Source organism: Tyto alba, unplaced genomic scaffold (assembly GCF_018691265.1).
Source record: "Tyto alba isolate M040663 unplaced genomic scaffold, T.alba_DEE_v4.0 Super-Scaffold_2, whole genome shotgun sequence".
NCBI lineage: Eukaryota > Metazoa > Chordata > Aves > Strigiformes > Tytonidae > Tyto > Tyto alba.
This window is the reverse complement of record NW_024881282.1, coordinates 15962947-15985907: the sequence shown is the minus strand read 5'-3', so window position 1 is coordinate 15985907 and position 22961 is coordinate 15962947. Positions and strand designations below refer to the sequence as shown.

Below are 22961 nucleotides of genomic sequence, written 5' to 3'. Positions count from 1 at the left end.
GATGTGTAAGTCGAGCCTTTGGAGCCAACTCCTTTTCCAATTTTGATTTCAGCTTACAGTGGTCAGGATGTGGCTGTGCTGGTGTGAGAGATTGTTGCTGCATGTGGCACAGCAGCTCTTGAGCTTGTAGGCTGTGCTGATGTCCACAAGCATCATCTTCCCAGCCACTGGTCCCTATATATTGGCAGTGAATGAACTCTTCTGGTCTTTCACCACATGTAGTTTTGTTCTTTGGTGCAGGACTAAGGAAATCTCTAGATGATCCTTTGGTGCAAGATCATAAAAATAAAAGAAGGCCACAGCCAAGAATTTTATGAATGTGCCTGGAAACTCTGTTAAATTGCAGCATCTATCCACATGACAGCTCTGCAGTGTTCTGATGCCAAACCTCCAGAGAAAATCCTAAGCACTTACAGGAAAGATCTTCTGCACTTAAAACTCTCAGTACTTTCAGTACGTATGACTTAAATTGCTTTCCAGACTGGGGAAATGTTGTTTCTCAACACAGGGGTTTTATCAAAATGATGGAAAGCCATCCCTGTAGGGAAAAGACCTCAATGTCTACTGCTCTCTTTGCCCCAGTGCTGTGGTTTTCTGCAGAAGAAAACTGAGGCATGGGGAGCCATGATGTGCTCTGGTCTAAGCTGTCAGAGACCCAGGACAGCATGCCTTGGAGTAGAAAGTAGGAAAACTAAATCTTTAATCTGTGGCTAAGTCTTGGGTTCTGGTCCCTGCTCCAAGAACTGCTTCGGCATTTTACATCTAACCATTTATTGGAAAATGGACAACTCATCTTTGAAGCAGCATCCAGAACCCATCCATCCATTGAGAAGTGACAGAAGCGATCTGAATTCCCTCAAGCAAATAGAAGAATAACAACACAGGCTCCTAATTCCTTGGAAGAGATTTAGCTGTTAGACTACCACAGAAAAAGGAAAGGACTACCGACAATCATATTTTAATACAGTGATATCTGCCTATGTTTGTTTTTTTAAAAAGATCTAGGTAACTTTAAGGTACTTAGATCTTCAACACACCTGCCTTAAAGGGACTGAAATATCCCCACAAGCTTTTATCTTTGTGCAATCAGTTGATATATGGACCCTAACAGACTAAAAGCATGCCCATGGCAAACTCAGTCCAAGGAAACAATGTGTGCTAGAATACTATTGCCAAACTTTCCATTATAAGAATGACCTTTCACTCCCTTCCAGAGATTTTGGATCTTCAGTACTGACTAAGAGGGTAAGGAAACTCACATTACAAAAGAAAATTGCCTTGATTTGTCTTTTGAACTAGCTTCTCCTTTTATTGCCTAATGTTCTAATGTACAACCTTCCACTCAGTAATTGCTTGGCTATCTACTATGATAAGTTTAACATGAGAAGCCTTTCTCCTTTTGACTGGATTTTCTCTTTCCTTTTATCGACATTTTTCTTTCTTTAGGGAAATTCAACATCTTGTTGAGTCTTAGGAGTGCTTGACTGAAACAGTTTCTAAAGCAATATCTTAAGATACTAAGCTTAAAACAAATTCTCTTTTAACACTTGAGCCATTCCAGGCTTCTGAGGCAAAAAGTCCTTGCTTGGTCATAAAGATTTGAAAAATAATGAAGGGAAAATGAAAAAGGAGTATATTTTCATTACACCAGTAGGATTTGAAGGAAGCTTCCCACAGAGGTTTTCTTACTTTAAGCCACTGCCCAAACAGGAAGATTTGGAGTGCCTAAGTCCACAGTGCACCAGTTCTTTGCAAAACAATGTGAACCAAAGTCCGGTGTTCTTATTCATGCTTAATAGCAATTGTGTCTGTAATTGTCATCATCTTGTCCAAGGCACTACACAAGTTTGTTTTGTACCAGCCTTCTCATGGGTGTGCCGGCACTCACTGCAAAATTCTGCTTCAGTTATCAGGTTTCCCTTGAGCTCTCTGCAGCAGCAGGAGAGTCATTTGCCTCTTCATTTTTTCTCACGGTTTCTCAAGATTTTATGTATTTTTATTCTCATGATCATGGGGTTATTTGAATTAATCTTACTCCACATCATTAAAGCTGCACATTCTTGATATACACATTTTCCTTTTTCATACTTAATTATGGAATCTCAAGAGAAAAATACATTCAGGTTGCTGTTGGTTTAAGAATCCAACAGAGAGATACATTGCAACACTACCACCCATGAAAGAACTATCAGTTAACAAATTTTTTATATGATAGCCTAACATATGTTACTTTTCTGTAGACACTTTTGCTTTAATATTAGACATTCAACATGTTCTTTCATGTAGAACAAATTGTCTATCAAGAAGTCAAATAAAGGCAAGTAATACAAGTCACTGCAAAAAAACAAACATCACAGATTTTGATATCCCCATAAAAATAAGTAAGGAATTGTTTTCTCAGTATTCATCTGTGGAAGCCTGAGCAAGGCACCCACCAAAGGGGACAAAGGACAGTCACAACCTTCATCCCAAAAAAATGCCATCCAGCCTATTCTTCATTTTGGGACTGTTTCTTTTGTATCACATTCAAAATGCAGTTATGACGGTGACCATTCTACAGTACAAATAATATTATTAAATGCAAATAAAATATTGCTTGTTATAGTGAGAAGCATTGTAACAGGCTGTCTCTATAAATCATATCCCCGGACTTCCTTATCAGTTGCCCACTTAATATTCTCATGAGTGGTCTTTGCTGAGGTCCTGTCCAACCATAGTTTTACTATGTAATGCCAAGATTTATGGGATTGTTCTGCACAGAAGCACAGGCAGGCTACTCACCATTCTGTTATAAAGTGGATGGTGGCTCCAGATTGAATTTTAGATGGCTGGGGTTTTTTTAGTTCCTGATACCTTCTGTACTGGTATTCTGCACTGGCTAATTTTGCTTCTTTCAACTACAGCTCAATTTTTTCATTTCTTTGATATATCCTATATAGATATAAAACATATTCTAGCAAAGATCTCCACACAGCTCAGGGACACAGAGGGAGTTGAGGGAGCGCACATGAGGTCTGAATTTGGTTGAATATGAACACAGCATCTTTTGATTTTGCCTCAATGACAGAATGGGTTATGCTTTGAATGTGAACTCTGATGATGCCTAGAGTATCTTTCATGCTCCTGATAAAGGGAAAGGGCCTGTTGATAAGAGAAGGAGCAGGTATCTGGAGGTGCTTCTTTGAAGTTCATTAGCAAGCCAACCAAACTGAGAGTCTTTCCTCAACTCCACTGGGGCTTGGGTCCACTTCTTAATTGCTCAGTTTCTGTGTGACAAGTAACACATAGGGTAGTGTTAAAATGCTGCTCTCTTACTTGGGTTTTGATTCATCAAACTGCTTAAGTATAAGCATATCTAGAAACTAGTTTGTTGACCTGAAATAACGCTTTGGGCAGAATCCACTGGCCCAGTATACTCTTACATATGCATCCTTATACAAGAATTCTCAGCTTAGTGCCTCCATAAGAGAGAATTTACAATTTTTAGCCTTGCCAGGGTTGTGCTATTCCTGTTTCATTATTGGACATTCCAACCCTTTCCCTCCCTTGGTCTTCCTACTTGGAGAACTGCTGGTGAATTTTGCTGGGAGCAGAGCTGACCTAGGTGTGGTAGGCTTCTGTCCTTAAAAGGACAGAGATGTCTAAGACAGGTACTAACATATAGTATTATTGTCTTCATTAGAGAGCAGAAATGTGATGTTGTGTTCATTGACTAGGATTTATTTTACTGTTTATATTCACTAAAAAAAAAATATTTTTTTAACAAGGCGAGTGACCTTACAGTTTTATATCTTCCCAACAAGCTATGAACAGCTATGAAACACACTTTTTCGACCATGAACTCTGTCATCTTTTCCTCTGATTTACACAGAGCCTTATGGATAACAAATGGATTTTCTCCTTATTGCAGGAGAGTAGGGAAATTAAAAAAACCCAATGAATATCTGAACAGGATGCCATAAATACAGTTTGCTTGGCATGCCTGTCCCTGAGATGAACTAATTTGTGGCCTGGATTCAAAAACGTTTTACTGTTCTTTGCTTCTCACTCTCTGGATTCAGCTATTTAGATCAGGCTAATTTTCAACTGAAGGAACTGAAGAGCTATTATTCTCCCCGAAGGTTATCTCATTTGTTTAAAAACTGGTGGCAAACCATTGACCGCTGTATTTGTTTCAAAGAGAGCAGCCATGGGGGAGGAGAGTTATATCTGGAAATCTCCCACATACAAACTATGAAGGTCCTTTCCTGAAGTAGCAAATAGTTTCAGGAGCGGTATAATGAACTTAACATGGTTTCCAGCAACTCTCTCCTCAGCTATGGCAGAAGATGAGCTCATCGGGTTACACTCCATGGGATTTAAGAGGGTATATTTCTTTTAATAAAACATGTCATAATATGGTGTCTTTTCAGACTCTACCACTGTATTGAAGTTGTTGAGGTTGGCCAACAACTTTGGCAACGGGAAGAAAAACAGAAATAAACTTATACACAGGGCAACACCTTAGGAAGTAAGGCTAAAATTCCAGAAACCTTAGAAAAGTGGAACTAAATATTCCATATTATTGGTTAGGTCCCTAAACAAGGTCATTCTCTGAATTATTCTTAATTATTCTTCCTTCTGAAGGAATTGACACTTAAAAGACTTTCCTTGCTTAATGGATATCCAAGATGAAATGTCAGGTTAGCTATTAGCAACTAGTAATTGCCTTTTCATTTTGTTTTGGGTTTTTTTTCTTGTTTGTTTGATGTTTTTTTTTCTTGTTGTTTTGGGTTCTTTTTGTTTGGTTGGTTGTTTTGTTTTGTTTTGTTTTGTTTTGTTTTGTTTTGTTTTGTTTTGTTTTGTTTTGTTTTGTTTTGTTTTGTTTTGTTTTGTTTTGTTTTGTTTTGTTTTGTTTGGGTTGGTTTTATTTTAATCTTAGTGGAGGAATGAATTGTCTGTTGAATGATGCTAAAAAAGCAAACTTCTTCCTGTAGTAGGTATGTCATGACTGGGAGAAGCTTTAACAAGAATGTGTCAATACATTGCTAAAGCTTGCAAGGAAACACAGGCATCCAGAGCAAATGCAGGATGAAATTTTGGGTTTCTGAATTTCGCTACTCATTCAGCATGGCATTAGGAGAACATGCCCTAGCTGGGAAGGAGAAACATCGGGTGTGCTGGACACCCATGGTGGAGAAAGTTTTGAGACCAGCACAACTTTCTGAATATTGAGCTGGACTTCCCAGTTCCCAGTTTGAGACCCATCTGCCCTCCATGCAGGGAGAAGAAGGCAAGCACTTCTGAAAATGGATCTGCTTTGTGCACTTAAATGGGAACTCCTCTAACTTGGACAGCTGGACTATCATGTGTACCATTATGTTTAAAATTAGTGGTTGGGAAAGAATTAAGATGAAAAGAAAAGAGATTAGTTCAGATAAATAGAATATAGAGCAAGCTGCTTCCCAGTCATTTCAGACTCTGCAGTGAATTGCCTCACTGTGAAGGGTGTCTCCCAGCTTCCTTCCCACTCATCTTCCTTATGAGATAGTTTCCCTCCCCCAGTGCAAGGATGTCTTTGTAGCTCCTGCCATCTAGATTATCGTCCTTCTGTGTATTGCTTAAATGGCGTTTTGCCTTATGACTTAACACCTACTTTATTCATTGTGAAGTGATTTTATATGCTTTTTAGTAAATGTGACAGACAGTGTATTACCCACTGTCATCTTTTATTTATCCCTATAAAGCATTTTGACATACAGTTAGTATGTGACATTCAGGACACTGTATAACACTGCATCATATTGCATTGCAGTATGGGACAGTTCAGTGCCTTGAAAGAGTCACTGCCTTTTCCTTTGCTTACATCTTCTCTCAAGTGGTTTTCTTTGTGACTTTCCCCATGGCCAGTATCTAGTTTCCACAAGTTCCTGCAGTGTATCTGATGAGGACAATACTTGTCTGCTTGGAAAGGTCTTGCCATTTTAGTCTCACATCTTAGTTGCTACAAGAAGTATGAGTTGCTCACATCTCCTCAAGCTGTTTCCCAGATGCCTGATGATTCATTAGGGGCCAACCTCTAGAGACTGAGTTTGGATTGAGTCTGTTCCCATGTCTATCTAAACCATTTAACTCTGGAAAATCCCACTGAAACCCCTCTTAGGAAACTCTAGTGCATTTGGTTCCGGTCCTGACTACACCACTTCAGGTTGTAATTTAGTGTGTGAGGAGACAAGTAAGAGGGAATCAAGCTGTTTAAGAGCTCCTGAAGAGTCTACTCCAGTGTAATGTGAAGGCTCTGAGTGGCTTTGCACTACATCCCATGTAAGCTATAGAAACAGTATTTATGGCCATTCTCGTCAAACATACATTCTTCCTTTGTGGAAAAGGAGTATCTTCATACTGTAATATTTCTATATCCACTATTTTACAACACTGAGCATTGTCTCCCCATGATTCTCTCCAGCCTTTCCTCTATGATGGCTTGATAGAAATACCATGATAGAAATAACAAGTTACTGTGCTTTGATTTTTAACCTCTTTAATATGTGCATATTTATTTCTCTGTTTACCTGTTCAACTTGGATACTGCAGAGCTGCAGCAGCCATTACATTTCAGCACTGATTTTGATCAGCTTGATTGACTTGCTGACAGAGCACTCCAGTCTGTGGGATTCAGAGTTTAAGTTAAATGAAAAGCCGTGACAGGGCCTATCATCATGGTGAAAGAGATCCCTGGTAACATACTTTCTCAGCTGGTGTGCTAAGTAAAGTGCACAGATTTCTTTATTGGGGTGTATATATATGAACACATTTAAAAGATACTTTCCCCAGTGCTCTAATCTCAGCATTTGATAACTCCAGAGTAAAGCCTGTACTAGGACTGGCTGGGAAAAGGGAACCTTTCCCTCAGAAGCATCAACCACATTGAACCACACAGTGAAATACATGCTGACAGTGGGAAAATGGCAAGAGTTTTCTGTCCAAAACAGAAGAGCAAAGTACTCTCAGGTATAGGATGAATTTTACTGCAGTTACTTTTGTTCTGACTTAGGGAATTGTTTCATTCAAAAATGCAGAATTTTCTTTCATCACAACTGTTTTATTTTTATCCCTTTTCCTGGATATTTTGGACATAGTTCTATGAAATATGTTGTCCTCTTGGGTGTACTGGGTTTTTTCAGAGTCCAAAGGTCCTCAACATTTCAGCAGGAACTTGGTAGTGTTGGCTGGACATTTTGTTTCATTCCAGATTAGGGGGGAAAAAAACAGAGGTGTCTTTATTTTTCTCTTTTTTTCAGAAAAAAAAAAAAAAAAAGGAATTAAATAGAAAACAGACTTGAGCATAGATGTTTCTGACAAAAATTGCAACAAAACTGATAAGTGGGTGGTCTTTATTTTCACTGAATTGTCACTTCTCCAATTGAAATTGTTTGGTCAAAACAGAACAGAACAAAACAAGACTAGCTAGTTCTGCACTTTGTGAGCTATGGAGTTGGGGCTGTATTTGCTTAGAAAGGGTGGCTCAGGGTGTGAGAACATTTCATCTTGAATGAAAGCATCTTAGAAAGATGTCACAATAGATCTTTGGAGATAGTTTTTACAGGAAACACAGACCTTTATCTTCTAGGTTTCACATTTTTTGGAAGTTAGAATTATTACCCTGTCAGAAGAGTACAATGAACTGTTGACACACAACCACGTTTTGCTTACAGCTACATGCAGGGAGGTATTTACAGCCAGGAACCAGTGAAAAGCAACCTGAAAAATAGTTGTACTTACCATGAAGTTTGTACCATTTCTCTGGGTTCCTGTTTTCCACAAACATTTCTGAAACAAATACACTTCTTTTATATAAAGAGCTTAGAAAGCTTCAGTCAAGTATTAGATCTAATTTTAAGAGAGAAAACTTTGATTACTGAATGTGACAGATGGCTGTAGCTGGTTGCTTACTTCGGTTTTGTATTTCCAGTGTTCATAAAGTGGCTTGGTGGGAGAAATTTTCCCCCCCATTTGCTCTTCCTCAGTAGCCAAATTCAGGAGAAGGCATCCGTTTTATATTTCTGTCGCTTGTAGCAGAACTGGAGGTTGACTTGACATTCAGCAGAGTACTGAGGCTGATGTTCAAGATTAAGACACCGGAGTTTAGGTGTTTACATGAAAGCAAGTGTCTGAAGTCCCATAGCAAGTAGAAATTTGGTCAGTGTAGTTGGGTGACTGACTCAGGACCTGTCCGGGTGTAGCTCCCACCAGCGATGTTGGGAAGGGGCTCAGCTTGCCTATGTGCAGGTGGCTCTGCGGGACAGCACAAATTCCACAGAACTTCTGCTGGGGGCTGCTGGATGTGCTGCTGGACCTCCCTGTGCTTGTGGAGGCCGGGTAGGAAACTGTACTATGTCATAAATGGTGTTAGAAATCTCTCTGTGAGTAACTGAACTGAGCCCTGGATCCACACACTCCAGATGGGGAACACAGGTAGCTGTCTCACAGGTGGAGGCTCAGACCCGAGTGTCTCAGCTGGGAACTGAACCCTGCCATGATCTGCATCTTGCCTTGGAGCCTTCTGATCCTCGAATTTTCACCACACTAAAGTTGTCAATGCACAAGAAAATAGTTGTTTTCAGATCTTCGATGTTGGGAGCCAAACTCCAGTATCAGTAACAGCTACACATTGCAAGTGCATAGTGCAACTGAGGAGACATTTTGGCTTTTAGAGAGCTGAATCTTGCCACAGTTCCTGATATCCCTGAAGCCAGGGATTTACAGCAGCTGAGGCTTTACCTCAGTATAATTAAACTTTAGGAACAATTGAGTATTTCCTCAGGCAAAGATGGGGAATTTTAACTAAGTAAAGACTTGTCTATTTGTCTTGAAGTTAATAAGATGGTTGGTGGGACAGTTTCAGACTTCAGTTACATTGGTGTAAGCATGGAGTAGCTATTTGTGTTAATGATCCACTGACAGCAAATGATTCACACCATATAAATAAAATCAAAATGTGACCTAACACATGGTTTTGGAAGGAAATACTTAAGCACAATAAACAAACTTAGACTAACTCACAGGCACTTTCCTGCAGCCTTTTATTGCTGTTTTTGTTCAGAGGGCATCTCTCCCCAGAGCACGGAATTTGGGAAGCAGGGCTGTTTACCTTTTTACTTCACTCTGTCTCACTTCATTGTTCTCAGGCTTGCAACTTTTATTAAAGTTTAAGTTCTGTTTTAAAACAAAAACTGTGAGAATGAAATTATATATGAATGTAAAAATAATGATATATTTATCGTAAAATAAAAGAGTCTATATAATTGAGTACTGTTGTTCTTATTGTTTATAGGGGGGTTGAATGAAGAGAAAATACACTGTACTTCCTATTTAATAGTAACTGCTCTTAGACCCAACTTTTTATAGACTTTAAATGCAAATAATTTGTGCTGTGTTATAAACTGTTGTGTTTTTTGCCTTCCTGTAACTGGAACAACATACTAATTTCTACAAGTTGTGACTACTAACAGAGAGCAATCACCTCACAGACTTGTACCGAAAAGAAGAGACCATCAATGTGGCAGGGAACGGCTGCATCCACAGTCCTCGCTTCCCCAGCAGTTACCCCAGGAACCTCCTGCTTACATGGCGGCTCCACTCCCCAGAGAGCACCAGGATCCAGCTGGCTTTTGACAATCAGTTTGGACTGGAGGAGCCTGAAAATGATATCTGCAGGTGAGTGGTGAGTGGAAGTTTGCAAAGGGCTCCTTAATACCACCTTCGAGCTTAAGGATGTGGCCACTGGCATGAGACTGCAAACCAAAACCTGGGAATCTCTGGCTGGGTCTAGGATGGCCTTGCTTGAAGGACAGACTTCCAAGGGTCCCTTCCAGTGAAAATTGGTCTTTGAGTTTATAAATAAATTGAGCTGTCCTGGACTTGAAGCAGTTTTGGCAGGTTTTAGTCCTTTTATAATGTTTTAAGCACAAGGCACTTTTACACTCAAATCCAGTTATCTAATAATTCAGGTACTATTTCAATAGGATTTTGTCCTCTGTCACCTCTGTCATTTTTCAACCAGGAAAAAAACATCTTTTTTAGTAGGTGGAAGGCTCTGGGAGGTGTGAGTGAGTAGGTGTGTGTTTATATTGGGTGTGAGGGACAGATAAAAATGCATTGAAAAATACAACTCTCTTCTTCAGTTATTTGTTTGCCTTTATTGTTACTCTTCACTGGTACAGTTTCTTTTAAAACCTTTAAATATAGGTCCACGAACATCTGTATACTCTGCCTACTGATATGTCTAATAAAGTCTACTGTACTGTATCCTGGTTGCTTTGGTTTCCCCTTTTAAGCAAAAGTGACCATAAGCTCTGTTGATCTGACTGATTAACCCAGGTGGATAAAGTGCTTTGCATTAGCAGAGCAGAGAGGAATCTTGCCAACCTTTACTAAAACAGTATACATCCATGGAGTTTTTTGTTCATATTTCTTTTATTCAGCTATCCGTTCTGCGGGAGAGAGGAGGCTCAGTATTCCCATGTGCCTGGAAGGGCAGATTGCTGTGATGCTACTTACATAAAATGCTCAAGTCTCAGCTTCCAGCTCTCTCCCTGATCATGTTGTTACTTACGTCTTATCTATGCGGAAAACTGGGTTGTTAGGATTTCTGCACACCCAGCCTCTGCTTATCTTATCTTCTTTGTCAATTAATTTGCATTTATAGGGATTTGGCAGCTCTGCAGGGTTTTACAGGGTGGATTTTTTTTTTTTATTGTTTTGCTTTGTTAATTTTCTACGTTACCAATAGAGAGAACAATTTCTGCAGTTTTGCTTTCCATTTAGTAATAAAAGAATGCAGCCTGAAACTGGCTGTCCTTCCTTGTGCCTTGATGGTCTTGGCAGCTGCTGCTCTGCTCTAGTACTGTTGGTCCAAGATCAGCAGCAGTCAGTAACGACAGTTACCTCCTAGCACTGCAAGCACTTTCCCAGATTGAGAGCCTAACGCATACAGAAGCAGCCTGTTAATATTTACATAGTGGATAAACTGTGGCTGACCTTAAAGCATTGCAACTTTGAAAGAGAGAGCTAATTTACTGTGGAAAAAAAAGGTGAAGTATTCTCTGTCAAGAGTCATTAAAGGTGGTGGCACAGTGAGGGGAAGTCAAGCTGTTATTGGCATTATGGATTTGGGACAGTCTTGTAAGACAGTCCTCCTGCTTTTTCCAGAGCAGCTAATTTAGGATGTAGAAAGAAGCAAAGACCCTCCATCATCTATACTGTCTATAGAAGCTGGAGAAATATCACATTCTTTTCTGCAATAAATCTTTCCCTGGCGTTCCTAGAAGACCTTTATTTGTGTAGTATTACTTCCAGAGTGAGGAATTTCTCGGGCAGGCAGCTCATGATGGCTTTAAGCCTGTTAAGTACTGTGTGCATAGTTAGATTTTTTGCTAATGGTCAATATGTTTTTCAAAACTAGGTTCTTTCTGCACCTTCAGCTCCTGACAATCCCTGCAGTGCTGCTTTAGAGAGACAGCCAGGCATGTTTTAATTGACATGAATGCTGAAAGCTGAGCATGTGCTTGAATGCTTTGCACATTGGACAAGTAATTCAGAACCTCTGCACCTTACCTTTCTTTTATACTCGCTTTTGACCTTACACTTTTTTTTTCCAGAAACTTCCTAGTGTTTTCTTTCAATTTTTCATTAATGCTAATTATTGTAATTTGCATACTATTAAGACTGGACTAATTGAAATTCATTCAGGCTGAGGAATGTTTCATCAGAGTTTGGGCAGATTTAAGTGATTTTGTTATGGTGAATCTGTTATTTTCTGTTCTGTGCAATTTGGGGTTACTGTGTATAAAAGCAGCAGTGCTGATATTCTCAAGCCACATAGTACTTGCGTTTTTTTCACATGGGCTCTCAGAAGAAAAAGAAAAGCAGGTCTGTTATTTACAGGGCTATTATGCTCCCACAAGTGGGCAGGGAGGTGGGCGCTTGGCCCACAGACCTGGGGGTGAGGAGCAGCACGTTGCTAGTAAGAATCAGTTAGAGAGAGCACATGCTTTAATAATACATGCCTTTCCTACTAAAGACCTACAAAGTTTTAAGGCTTAACTGTACCGTGAGGATGGCAGCTCTCTCCATCTCTTATTGCCTGCACTCAACCTGCCCTTCTTGTCATTGCCTCTTCCTTGCCAGCTGCCATGTGTGGGGCCTAATTCTGGCTCCACAGATACCGAGGGACTGTTTTTCTCATAGATGTAGTGAGATCAGGACTTTATTCTCTGCCTTCCTTTTTCTCCAGCTCAATAATGAACTGAATAAATGACCCAAGTGAGTGAATATACAGGCTGCAGCAGTGAGTGCTGTCACTGTGTCTTATCATCACTGAGGTTAGCGTCTACTGCTCCTGGTAGAGCCCTCCTTGGGCTCAGGGCACCACAACTGTGGCACAGGTGCCTCGCCAAGGTGTGACTGTGCAGAGGGCAAGACGTGCTGTTGATTTTCCATTGGTGACAGCACCCACACAAGCAGCAGAGGAGTCCCCGCTGTGGCACGCAGAGTGCCAGCCTGCCCTTTTCTGCTTAAAAGCTTGAAATGAGTCTTTCCAAATGATCTAACAGAAGCACCGTGCCACCTACAGAGTAGGTCCTAAAAAGCACCTTTCAGCAGCATGCACTCCCCTCTGTCCCTCCAGCATCCCCCTTTGCTCCTGGCATGACAGCAGCCCGGTTCCATCCCTCCCACAGGTGCAGCAGGTCGGACCCAGTGGCTGCTGCTGCAGAGGGTTGGGGGACCACCAGAAAGTGCACAAGTGCTTGCAGCTGCTCAGCTTGGTCAGTCTGCCTTAAATAATAATAAATAAAAATAAAATAATAATATTTTATCAGGTGTCTAAACTATTTATCCACTACATGAAATGCAGTGCATATGCTTATTGTATACTAAGCACATGCAAGTGCCTCTTATTTCTATTTTAATGTGGTAGGAAATACTGTCTATCATGTTCCAGGAGGCCAAAAATGAGCCATTTGAGCACTCAGGCAGTAGCTTGCAGCTTAGTGTACTTTGTGCTACATGGGCGTGCCCACCATTTGTAATACTTAGTCCGATGTTTTGCAGTGGAGAACAGGGGACAGTTGCCTTTGTGTCTCCAGCTGTGCTCCTGTCTGTTTGCAGCCATATTCTGTAACCAGAGCTAGCAAAAACTAATCCTTCACACTGGTTCCCAGGTATGACTTTGTGGAAGTGGAAGATGTATCAGAGACCAGCACGGTTATACGAGGACGGTGGTGTGGACACAAGGAAGTACCTCCAAGAATAACATCAAGAACAAATCAGATAAAGATAACCTTCAAATCCGATGACTACTTTGTGGCTAAACCTGGATTCAAGATTTGTTACTCCCTTGTGGTAAGTCATCTAGCTGTGTCATGAGTGAGAGACAGATTGTAGTGTAAAAGAGCATCAGTACCTGAAGACTGGATGGTGTAGCTAACAGCACTGCATCAAAACACTAATTGACAGAAAGTATTTTCATTCTAGGAACTACATTAATACAGATCAAAGTATTTTTGACATCCTGTCATTAACTGTAAAATAAAGTCATGTCCAGGCCAAGATTTACACTAATAACTTATTTCAAAAGCACCACCACTTTCTACATTGAGGCTGCACTGCCAGTGCCTTGACAGATGCTGCAGAAATAACAAAGAAATGGCTGCTTTATGAACTTCTTTTTTATGTTCATTTAAGGTCAACTAAAAATACCTTGAGGGGTTACGGTTGTGATTCCGAGTTAGATGCAGAGTAGTTTATTTTACATGCAATGAAATTCTACATGCAAGACAATGTGCTATGGCTCAGGCTATATTTTTAACCACGTATAAACATTCCTCTTTGTATATGCAGTGGCATTAGCAGTGTATCATGTACTGTTTCAATGAGATGAAATCCTCTTTTTTATTTTGGTTTGTCTTTAGGGAGCAGGAATGCTCACTGCTCTAAGTAGATTTTGTTAGAAATATGTATTCCTTTGTATTGTCCTGATTAATATTATAATGCTTTTGGTGCAGTGTAGCTCGAAAGAGGCAGATTTTGCAAACACTCAGGAGATGGTAAGCATTAATTATTATATTGTCATCATTATATTTTCATATCCATCATACTTCTTATTCCCTATTTTTCAATCCACTGTTATTTAACAAGAATAAGAAATCCTGGAATAGCAATAATGTTAATGCTGCAGGAGAGATCCACTATTTAAGTCATTTCACTTCAACCTCTCAGCTTTGCATGCATATATGCCTGTGTATGCTAAGGAGTCCATAAACAGCACATTGACAAGACAACTCTAAATTCATGAAGGCTGTGCTCCCTTTCATTTAAATTGTTAGGCTCCTAGTGGGGTAAGGCATTGCACTGCGAGTAAATCCTGAGCTCTAATTTACTCTAATTTGAAGGTAATATACTAAAACTAAAATTTAGGCAGAACAGTCTATGAAAGACCACTGGGCATAAAAATGAGACAGTGAAGCAGCCTCTCTTTACACTGCTCGTATTTCAGTGCAACCACAAAAACTCTGCTGCATTTAGCAAGCTTTATTCCAGACCACGTACAGCTAGTCTGATAGTATTAGGCTTTCCAAAAATGAATGTTATCACTCAAAACACAGGACTCTCTGCACTAGAAAGCTCAAAAAAGGCTACTGTATTTATCTAATTTCAAAACTATGAAAAAGTAGAATTTTGCAGCCTAGCAAATCTTTTCAGAAGAATAGTCTCCAAGTTCACCCTCTGACTGAAATACTGTTTATTTCTGAGAAGAGAACTGTACAGATGATTAGTGGCATTTGCAAGATGGGGGATGATATGTATTTAGCTGGTCTTCATAATCCAAACTGGCCAACCTAAAACTACAGGATTAATATTCAGCAGTCAGCCGTTATTTGATAGTCCCCACGGTCGCTTAATGCTCAGTTCATAGATATGCTGAGCACTGCTGACCCCTGAAGGTTGAACTCATTGTGTGTTTCTAGGTGGCAAACCAGGGAGCATTAATGAAGCATGCAAAAACATATGGTATTTTGTATCAGATTAAATGAAAGACCTTTACACTGCTTTTTTTCTTTCCTATATGACCTTCTCCAAGACAAGGCTATTTCTGGGGGCTTTCTTGGAAATAGTGCACAAAATATGTGCAAATCTTTAACTCCCTTATTATTTCTTATATTTGGAGTTTGAGTCTGCATGGCAGTTGTTTATTTGTATACCAGACTCTGGTTGATAATTTTCTAGAGAAAATTGAAGCAAGCGATTTGGAGAGTTCACTTGAGTTTATTGATCAGCATCATCTCCTGAGCATGGTGCCAGAATGGCTGGGTGAATTTGTCCCCGTTACGCCTGCAGCCAAATGGCCTCGCAGCCTTGCTCTCTGGCCTTCTCATTTATGAATCTTCAAGGAAGTCAGTTAAGTTCACTTCATTTGACGCAGATCAAGTTTTTACTTAGTTCAGCACTCTGCATGAGGCACAAATGAGGCACCGCAGATCTTAGCAGAAACATACTTCATTATCTTCATGTACTTGTGGTTTTGCATTAACTTTACATTTCAGTACCATTTAGAGAAACAAAAAGGGATTATTTTTCTGGAGAAGACATAAATTAGACTTGTATCCATGAAAATCACGTTTCCCCTTGTAAAACAAAACATGCAAAGTAAGCAACCCATGTAAGATGAAGGGGCTTGGTCAGCCAGGATGGTGGAATTAGAATTCAGAGTGACTCTGGAAAATTAGACTGAAAAAAAGACAAGGATGATCTTTAACAGGACAGGGTTGAAATCTGTACAGATATGTGGGAGTAATTAAATGTCCCGGTGTAAGACAAGGGACAACGGGCAAGGGAGCAGATGTGTGAAATAAAGTCTGACCATCTAAATGAAACATTTAGCAACTTTTGCTTTCCAAGGCTGGTTCCCTCCACCTTCTTCCTCCTCCTCTCCCTGCGCCTTCTGCCTCTTGGCACCTCTGCCTCTGCCCTCTCCTCTGTGGGTCTGAGGGACCAGGAAAGCTGGAGGTGGAGCAGTGAGGGTGGATTTGGAGGAACGGGGCAGATCTAACATGCTCCTGCCTGTTGCCTGTCCCTGATCCACTCTTTCCCTATGAAGCTGTAGGACTCCCTGGGGTGGGAGCTCCAGGGTGGGCCTGACTCCAGGAGTTTATTAGTGAGTTGAGTGTGCTCCAGTACTTATCCTAAGTTGAATAAGAGTCAAAAGTGTCCTCATGTGTCTGGAAAAAGTTATTCCTACTCTGTGCTTCCTGTGATGGTACAGAAGTAGGTAAGTATGCACAGCTGGTAGTTGATGTCTACAGATTCTTCACATTCAAAGCCTCCAGTTGTAGCTGTGCAGTTTGTTGGCTTAGCCTAGGTATCCACACAGGGAAATGTCTCCCTTGAACCTCTTTAAAAATTGTCTTTTCCTTCAAGCTTCACAGTCCTAGAGCAGAAATGGTCTGGAGCAAGCCCTGGACAGCTATTAGGCATAAGCCTCACTTAGCTGTAAATTTGTTTGAAATTACTCCCTGCCATTATCATTTAAAGTGCTTATTTCTCAATTTTTTTTTTTATTTTTTTTTTTTTTTTTTGCTTTTCTTGATTGAGTTGCCTTAGAAATATTAATTTGCAGTATAGAAGGCACGGAGGTATTCCAGTCTTTTTTTCTCACGCGTTATATAATTTCTTACTTTAACTGTAGAAATATGCAATGCAGAGGAAGATAAGTAATTTTAAATTACTTACACACTTGCTAGAGGGCACTGTCATGGCAAAGGCCACTGGGTTACACACCTTAAAGCAGATGATGTGAATATTCCACATTACCACAAATGTAAAATTTCATTTTGTTACTGCTTGCAGTACCTCAACTGAAAGATCTTTCACGTAGCAAGTAAGTGTTCAATAATTACTAAAAATACTGCATCAGTTATTTTGAGACATAGGAATGCAAATTAAGTTACACTGTTACACATGGAAATAATCTTTGCTTGATTGAAGTAATTTTATACAATCCCCTTTTTCATTCTGAGGTGAAATTCTTCCAGTATCCTAATTCTGAAAGGAAACATTAACAGTATTGGGCCCCATGTTTTAGAAGTACATTAGCATGGACATTTATTAAATTAATCTAGGAACTCATTCAGGAACATGTTCCAACACTAAAGGTGAATGTTTTGAATTAAAATTCCCAACCCTTCATCTAATTTAATTTTAATGAGACCACTAGAAAATGTTGGATTCCATTTGCTAATTAAAAACATTATTTTAAGTTTATTCTAAAATGCACATACTTGTTATATGTTTATAACAGTAAAATGTTACTGCCTTACTAATTGTTTTGCTAATCTTAAATGAAATCCATATTTTGGAACTTTGACTAAAATTATTTTTGGAAACAAGGGCTACAGAAAAGCTAGGAACATATGTATATGTACATGTACAAACACATATATATACAAAGATGTAATGTTGAAAAAATATGTATTTACATATACGTCTTTTTACATATATACACATATGTTTGTGCTTTCACCTTTCTTTACTTAATAATATAATTCATGACTCGGAAACATCACATGGCATTAAGAGCAATCTTTACTTATTTGGGAATTGCAAACCAACAATGGTGGATGTGTGGTGCCATACAGGAGAACATAAGTGTATTTGTCCCAGGATAAACTTCTGTCTCAAAATGTGTATGAGTGTATTAGTTCATGAGTAATATTTGCTTGTTTGAAAGGACATTTTCTGAATGAAGAAGCCGTAAAGAAACGAATGGAATGGAAGCGGGGGGGGAACTTTGGTTTTTGATCCATCATGTGGAATTTTACAGAGAAGTAGCTTTCTGCTAAACACCCAGGCCTATAGGTTACTACTTATATAACTAATAAAAGAGCATTGGTCACAAAGTAGGATAAGGCACCACAGTCAGTCTAATAAAATTTCACTACTTTCCCATGCAAAAAAATTGACCAAAGTTAGTTCAAATACTAAAACTCTTTGAAACTTGTCTGATAAGCTCACAAGAAAACACCAAAAATTCAGCACAATCGGAAAATTAAAATGAGCAGAATAAGAACCTGATCCTTATACTTGTACTCAGTTACTCTGAATTAAGCAACTGGCTCCCTGTATTTTACCAGACTTGTTTGCACAAGTAATGCAGCACCAGGACACAGATTTTTCAAATAAGTCAATAAATAAATTCCCTTGTAAGAGTTAACATGATCACAAAAAGATTGAGACACCAGTGTGAGTACAGATTCATAAAGATCATAAAGAATGATTAATTCTTTATCACTAGCCACAGCACTGAATCCAGTCTGGAAGCTGCATGAGTCTTTGCTGCTGTGCTTCTGTTTTAGCTTGTCACTGCTTTCACAGAATAGACATTTCATTTCTGCCTCCAAGACAAAATATTCTGCCTGAAAACCTGTACAATATATCTCATGTGACAACAGGCATGATAATGGTGCATGAATACCTTCCCTGCTTTTAGATAATCCACAGGAAAAACCCCAGTAAATTGCAGGAGGTACAAAAGGAGAGGAATGGTGTGGAGGGGAATGTCTTGGTTAATGGAGGGTTTGAACATGAAATAGATCTCACGATGAAGAAGGACAAACTTACACGTGGAAGCTTTATCAGTTGCTCTTCTACTACTCTTTCTCAGATTTCAGTTTTGATTGCCTGTCTATGCTAGACAGCAAAGATTTTTTATAAATACAACCCATGTGCAAAACTGTACATCTATATGATGAAATTTCTATTTTCTTAAGTTCTGGCAGAAAACTATTTTCTGAGTTTTTGCTCAAGGTATACCATCCTCATAAAATTATCAGCCAGAGGCACATATTTCAGGAGAGAAGTAATTAAGTCCTTTCTAATTAGATAAAACTTGCTCAAAATCTTTAACTTTCCTTCCCCAACTTTACATAAGCAGAGGATTTAAGAGATTACCTATGCATATATATATATTTTTTTTTTAATTTGGAAGGTGTTATAATGTTTTAAAAGAAACATAAAACGATAGCATGTTAAAAAGACAGATTGTGCCTCAGTGGATCTTGAGATATGGAGCATCTCACAGTAATTTTGTATGGGGTGGAGGAATACTTTTTATTTTATGAAGGTTCCTGAGAATCCAGCAAGCCTTAATATGCTGCTCAATTAATTTTACAGGACCTAACCTATCCTTCATCAGGGTATGATGAGGAAAGGAAGGTGGCATGGTAGACAAGCCAAGCAATGTGGTAGGCAGGGATGTTTCAGTTCTCCCAGCACTCAGTGAAGAATGAAAGATTCTGAAGGATCCAAAAGAGGCAAAACTGGGAGTCAGGTAGCTCAGCAATAAGGAAACAACATACTTGGGCTGAGAAGGCACGTCTGGACAAGCGGTTTCACAGGCAGGATTGGGTGGTCCAGGGGTAGCCAAAGTTCCTAATTAAAAGATTCATTCCAACATTTGCATCTAACCAAGAGCTATTTCTCCCTCCAACATCCTATTACACCTTCCAAAACCCCAAACCTTCACTGCCTAAGTCTTGCCTACCCCATCTACTCAGGTGGAAAACCTTGCAGGTTTTCAAGCCCGAGACCCACCAGCTGAAGGTAGCATATGAGTCAGAGGGAACCTGGGGGCTGCAGCCAAAGCTATGACCTGACCTGGCCCATCACTGTCAGTTGTTCCAGACAGCATCTTCTCTCAGTTTTCCCTAGACTGGTCTAACGTAGTCCTTCTCTTGGCAGGTCTCTTCTGAAAGTCCGATGCCCCTTCCGCGTTTACTCTTGTCTCAAACACAAAGACTGGTCCCAATCCTTCTACTATGTGACTCTGAATTTTAAATTTCATTAGGAGTCTCTCTGTTTTGTGTCCTAATTTCTAAAGCTGTTTGTGAATCAGAGATGACACTGGTAAGAGATTGCTGAACAGAAGTATGTTTCAGGGACAAAAGGAATCACCTACCAGCTTGGTGTAAGAGGATGCTACAAGTACTAGAGGGAAGGACTGATACAGGATCATCCAGGAATGGCAGTGAAATAGTGTCAGTAGCAAAGACAAGGGAGGAGAGTTAACTGTAGTCCAAGTTCATAAATAAAGGTAATTGTGGGTAAGGCAAACACAGTGGAAGAAGCAAGTCCACAGAGAGAGAGAACACAGCAGAAACACTGTAATGCAATGGTCAGAGAGGCAGAAGAAGCCCCAAACTAGCAAAGATTCTTGAAAGCTGAAAGGAAAAAATAGAAAAAAAAAAAAAAAACCAAACCCAAACAAAAGACAGAGAGGGTGTGACTGACAATATCAAACTTACCAAACACATCATGAAAGATGAGGAAGAAGAAGCCTTCCCTCTTTACCATGTGTCACTTGTTCATTTTAGTAACGAGAGCAGTTTCAGTTGGGCTGAAGAAGGGTGAATGTCAATTAAGGAAATATTTTTAACAAGGGAGTGAAGGGAAGGAGGGATTTGTGTAAACCAGAGGAGTTGTGGCAGCATGGTTAGGAAGGAAAGGAGGCAAATGAGTTGGAGATTTTAAATAGGCAGAGGTCCTGAAATAAGGAAGACTGGGTCTAGGAAAGGAGGGAGGGCAGGTGTGGATCGGGTAGAAAGCAGAGCAAAAGCAGGCCCCTTTGGCTACACCTGCTTCTCTTGGCAAAACTTCTGACTATGAACTTGAGGAGCAGTAGGGCTGGGTTTGGGGATGTTTCAAAAGTGAAAAGAGTTATCTGGGAACATGGGTGAGGAATTGAGTTATGGCCAGGGAAATACAGACCTTCTGGCAAGGAAGGTACCAAAACCAGAATCAGTGGGACCCAGTAAGCACACAGAAGCTCCTGGAAGCTGTCAGACTTCAACTGATAAAACAGTTATTTTAATCAGAAAGGAAAATAAACCTTAGTGTCTGTGTTTTCCCAGCTGCAAGCATGTGCGCCTGGCAGTTTTATTGTTTGAACAGCATGGTGGAGAACTGGCCATTTGTTCTCCTCCATCCCTGATTTGTTGACAGCTCAGTTAAAGTGTGGCTCCTTTGCAGGACATTGTCATCGATCCGTCTTAACATAACAATAATCCTGTTGATGTCCAATTCCTGTTGAAAACACTACATCTTTAATCCAGTAGTGTGCATGCACTGTTTGAGAATTCACTGAACTTGTGGTGGTGGCCAAGGACAAGAAAAGGTAGCACTTCACATCTTCAAAAAATTGTACAGACACGAGCATGTTATTTTAAATTACAGTATCCTGTCCCAAATAGTTTACTCTAAGAAGAATTAGAGGCATTGTTCATTTAGGTCAGCTTTAGATTTTGAAGGACTGCATTTTCTGCTGGCAGTATTTACCTGCTTAAGAATCCCTGAGAAATTCAGTGACCCAGAAGAAATTCCTACTTTTCCAAGGTAAGTTAGAGATACAAAGACAAAACCAGAAAAAGACCACTATGTGCAGTGCAAGAGGATTACCCATATTAGATTGAAAAAAAAATCATAGTTTATTCTTGGTAGAAGCTTAAAAACCTTATTCAGTATCAACAGGATTTCTAGCAAAACACAGCAGAAACAAACTGGAAGTTGCAAATTCCAAGAAGCATGCAACCATATAAGTAATGAGATCAAACAACTACCTAGTCTGTAAGAATAATGGATAAGGGCCACAGGAATGTTACAGTTGTTGGGAAGTGTGTAATACTGTTAGAATAGTGACTTTAGTTTTTTAATTAAGCGAATGAAGGGAACCCCAGTCTCATAGCAACTGGCCGTGATCTTGCCACTGTACTTGGCAAAGTGAGGGGATGCATGAAGATTCATGGTGAGTTGTCTGTCCCTTCAGCTTGCATGTTCATGCTGCTTCCCAGTTCATAATCAGTTTCTAGTTCTATCATAGTTGGATACATTAAAAAATTCTGTATGAAAGCTAATCTTTTCACTGTTCTTCAAATGTCAGTTAGGGTCAAGCAATCTCTGGTAAATAAAAACACAGAGTACACTACAAGTAGAATTCCAGTGAACTAGAATTCATGAATTACTGGTCAGTGGCAAAATTGTGCTGTCAGAAAAGTAGGAAATGAAACTGATCCCCAAATTTGTTGGAAAAAAATTTAAGTAACCATTGATAATTGGAGAAATAAAACAAAGATTCCTAACAGTCTGGAAGTGTTGTGAACGAGTGGTGGTTAAAGAATGGATGGAGGATATGCAAGATATTTTGGTATTAAAACTACTCTGGGCAAATCAATCAGTTTTAAAAAGGATTTATTATTTCAGGCTTTTTTTTAGAGCTTGCCAGTCTTAAAATCAGTAATGCTACTTATGAAGTACGTTGCACAGCTTTTTCAGGGTATCCAGAAAGAAATATTCTTAATTAACATTAAACATATATAAGTAGAAGAAAGTTAGAATGGATCCAGCTCTGAAAATTGTAATGCATGAAATGAAAGGGTACATTTTCTGTACCATAATGAGCATAACCTGGGAGAAGGCAAAGGCCATCCTGTTCCCTGACTTTGCTTCCCATGTCTGTGTAACCAAATGGAAAATATCAGTAGCTTGGACACAATATTTTGACACTGCAATAGGGACAGACCAATAGCAGTCATATTGCAGCTCCTGTTAGAAGACATGGAAAGACCTTATAATTAATTTGATTGCTTAGGAGGGCACCAGAAGGAGAGATGGGAAATACAGTGCCAAACTGGACATGCCACAAACACCCCGTCAGTGATGCTGATAGACGTGTGGACCTCTCTGTGTCTACACTAAAGAGGAAGGTTAAATCCAACAATTCTCATCTAAGTTTACCCTAAACCACACATCGGTGTATATGAACATGAGGTTAGTTTACACTGTCAAACTTTTCAAACAAACTCATTAACCTGTTCTTTTGCCAATTGATGGGGTTAACACAAAGGACACAGACACCAAGCTAAAGAAATAGG

General features: G+C 39.6%; 1 protein-coding gene across 5 annotated transcripts in view; it reads left to right on the top strand.

Moving 5' to 3' along the window:
• Positions 1 to 22961, top strand: part of PDGFD (platelet derived growth factor D) — a 142556-nt gene that overhangs the window by 73312 nt on the left and 46283 nt on the right. For 2 of the 5 annotated variants that reach the window (XM_042793067.1, XM_042793065.1), the window contains exons 2-3: positions 9492 to 9696; positions 13203 to 13383. In XM_042793067.1, coding sequence (XP_042649001.1) covers positions 9492 to 9696; positions 13203 to 13383 — 386 coding nt within the window. Of the gene's footprint in view, positions 1 to 9491; positions 9697 to 13202; positions 13384 to 14045; positions 14088 to 22961 lie in introns of all 5 variants that reach the window. The other 3 variants (XM_042793064.1, XM_042793063.1, XM_042793066.1) reach the window with 3 other exon arrangements.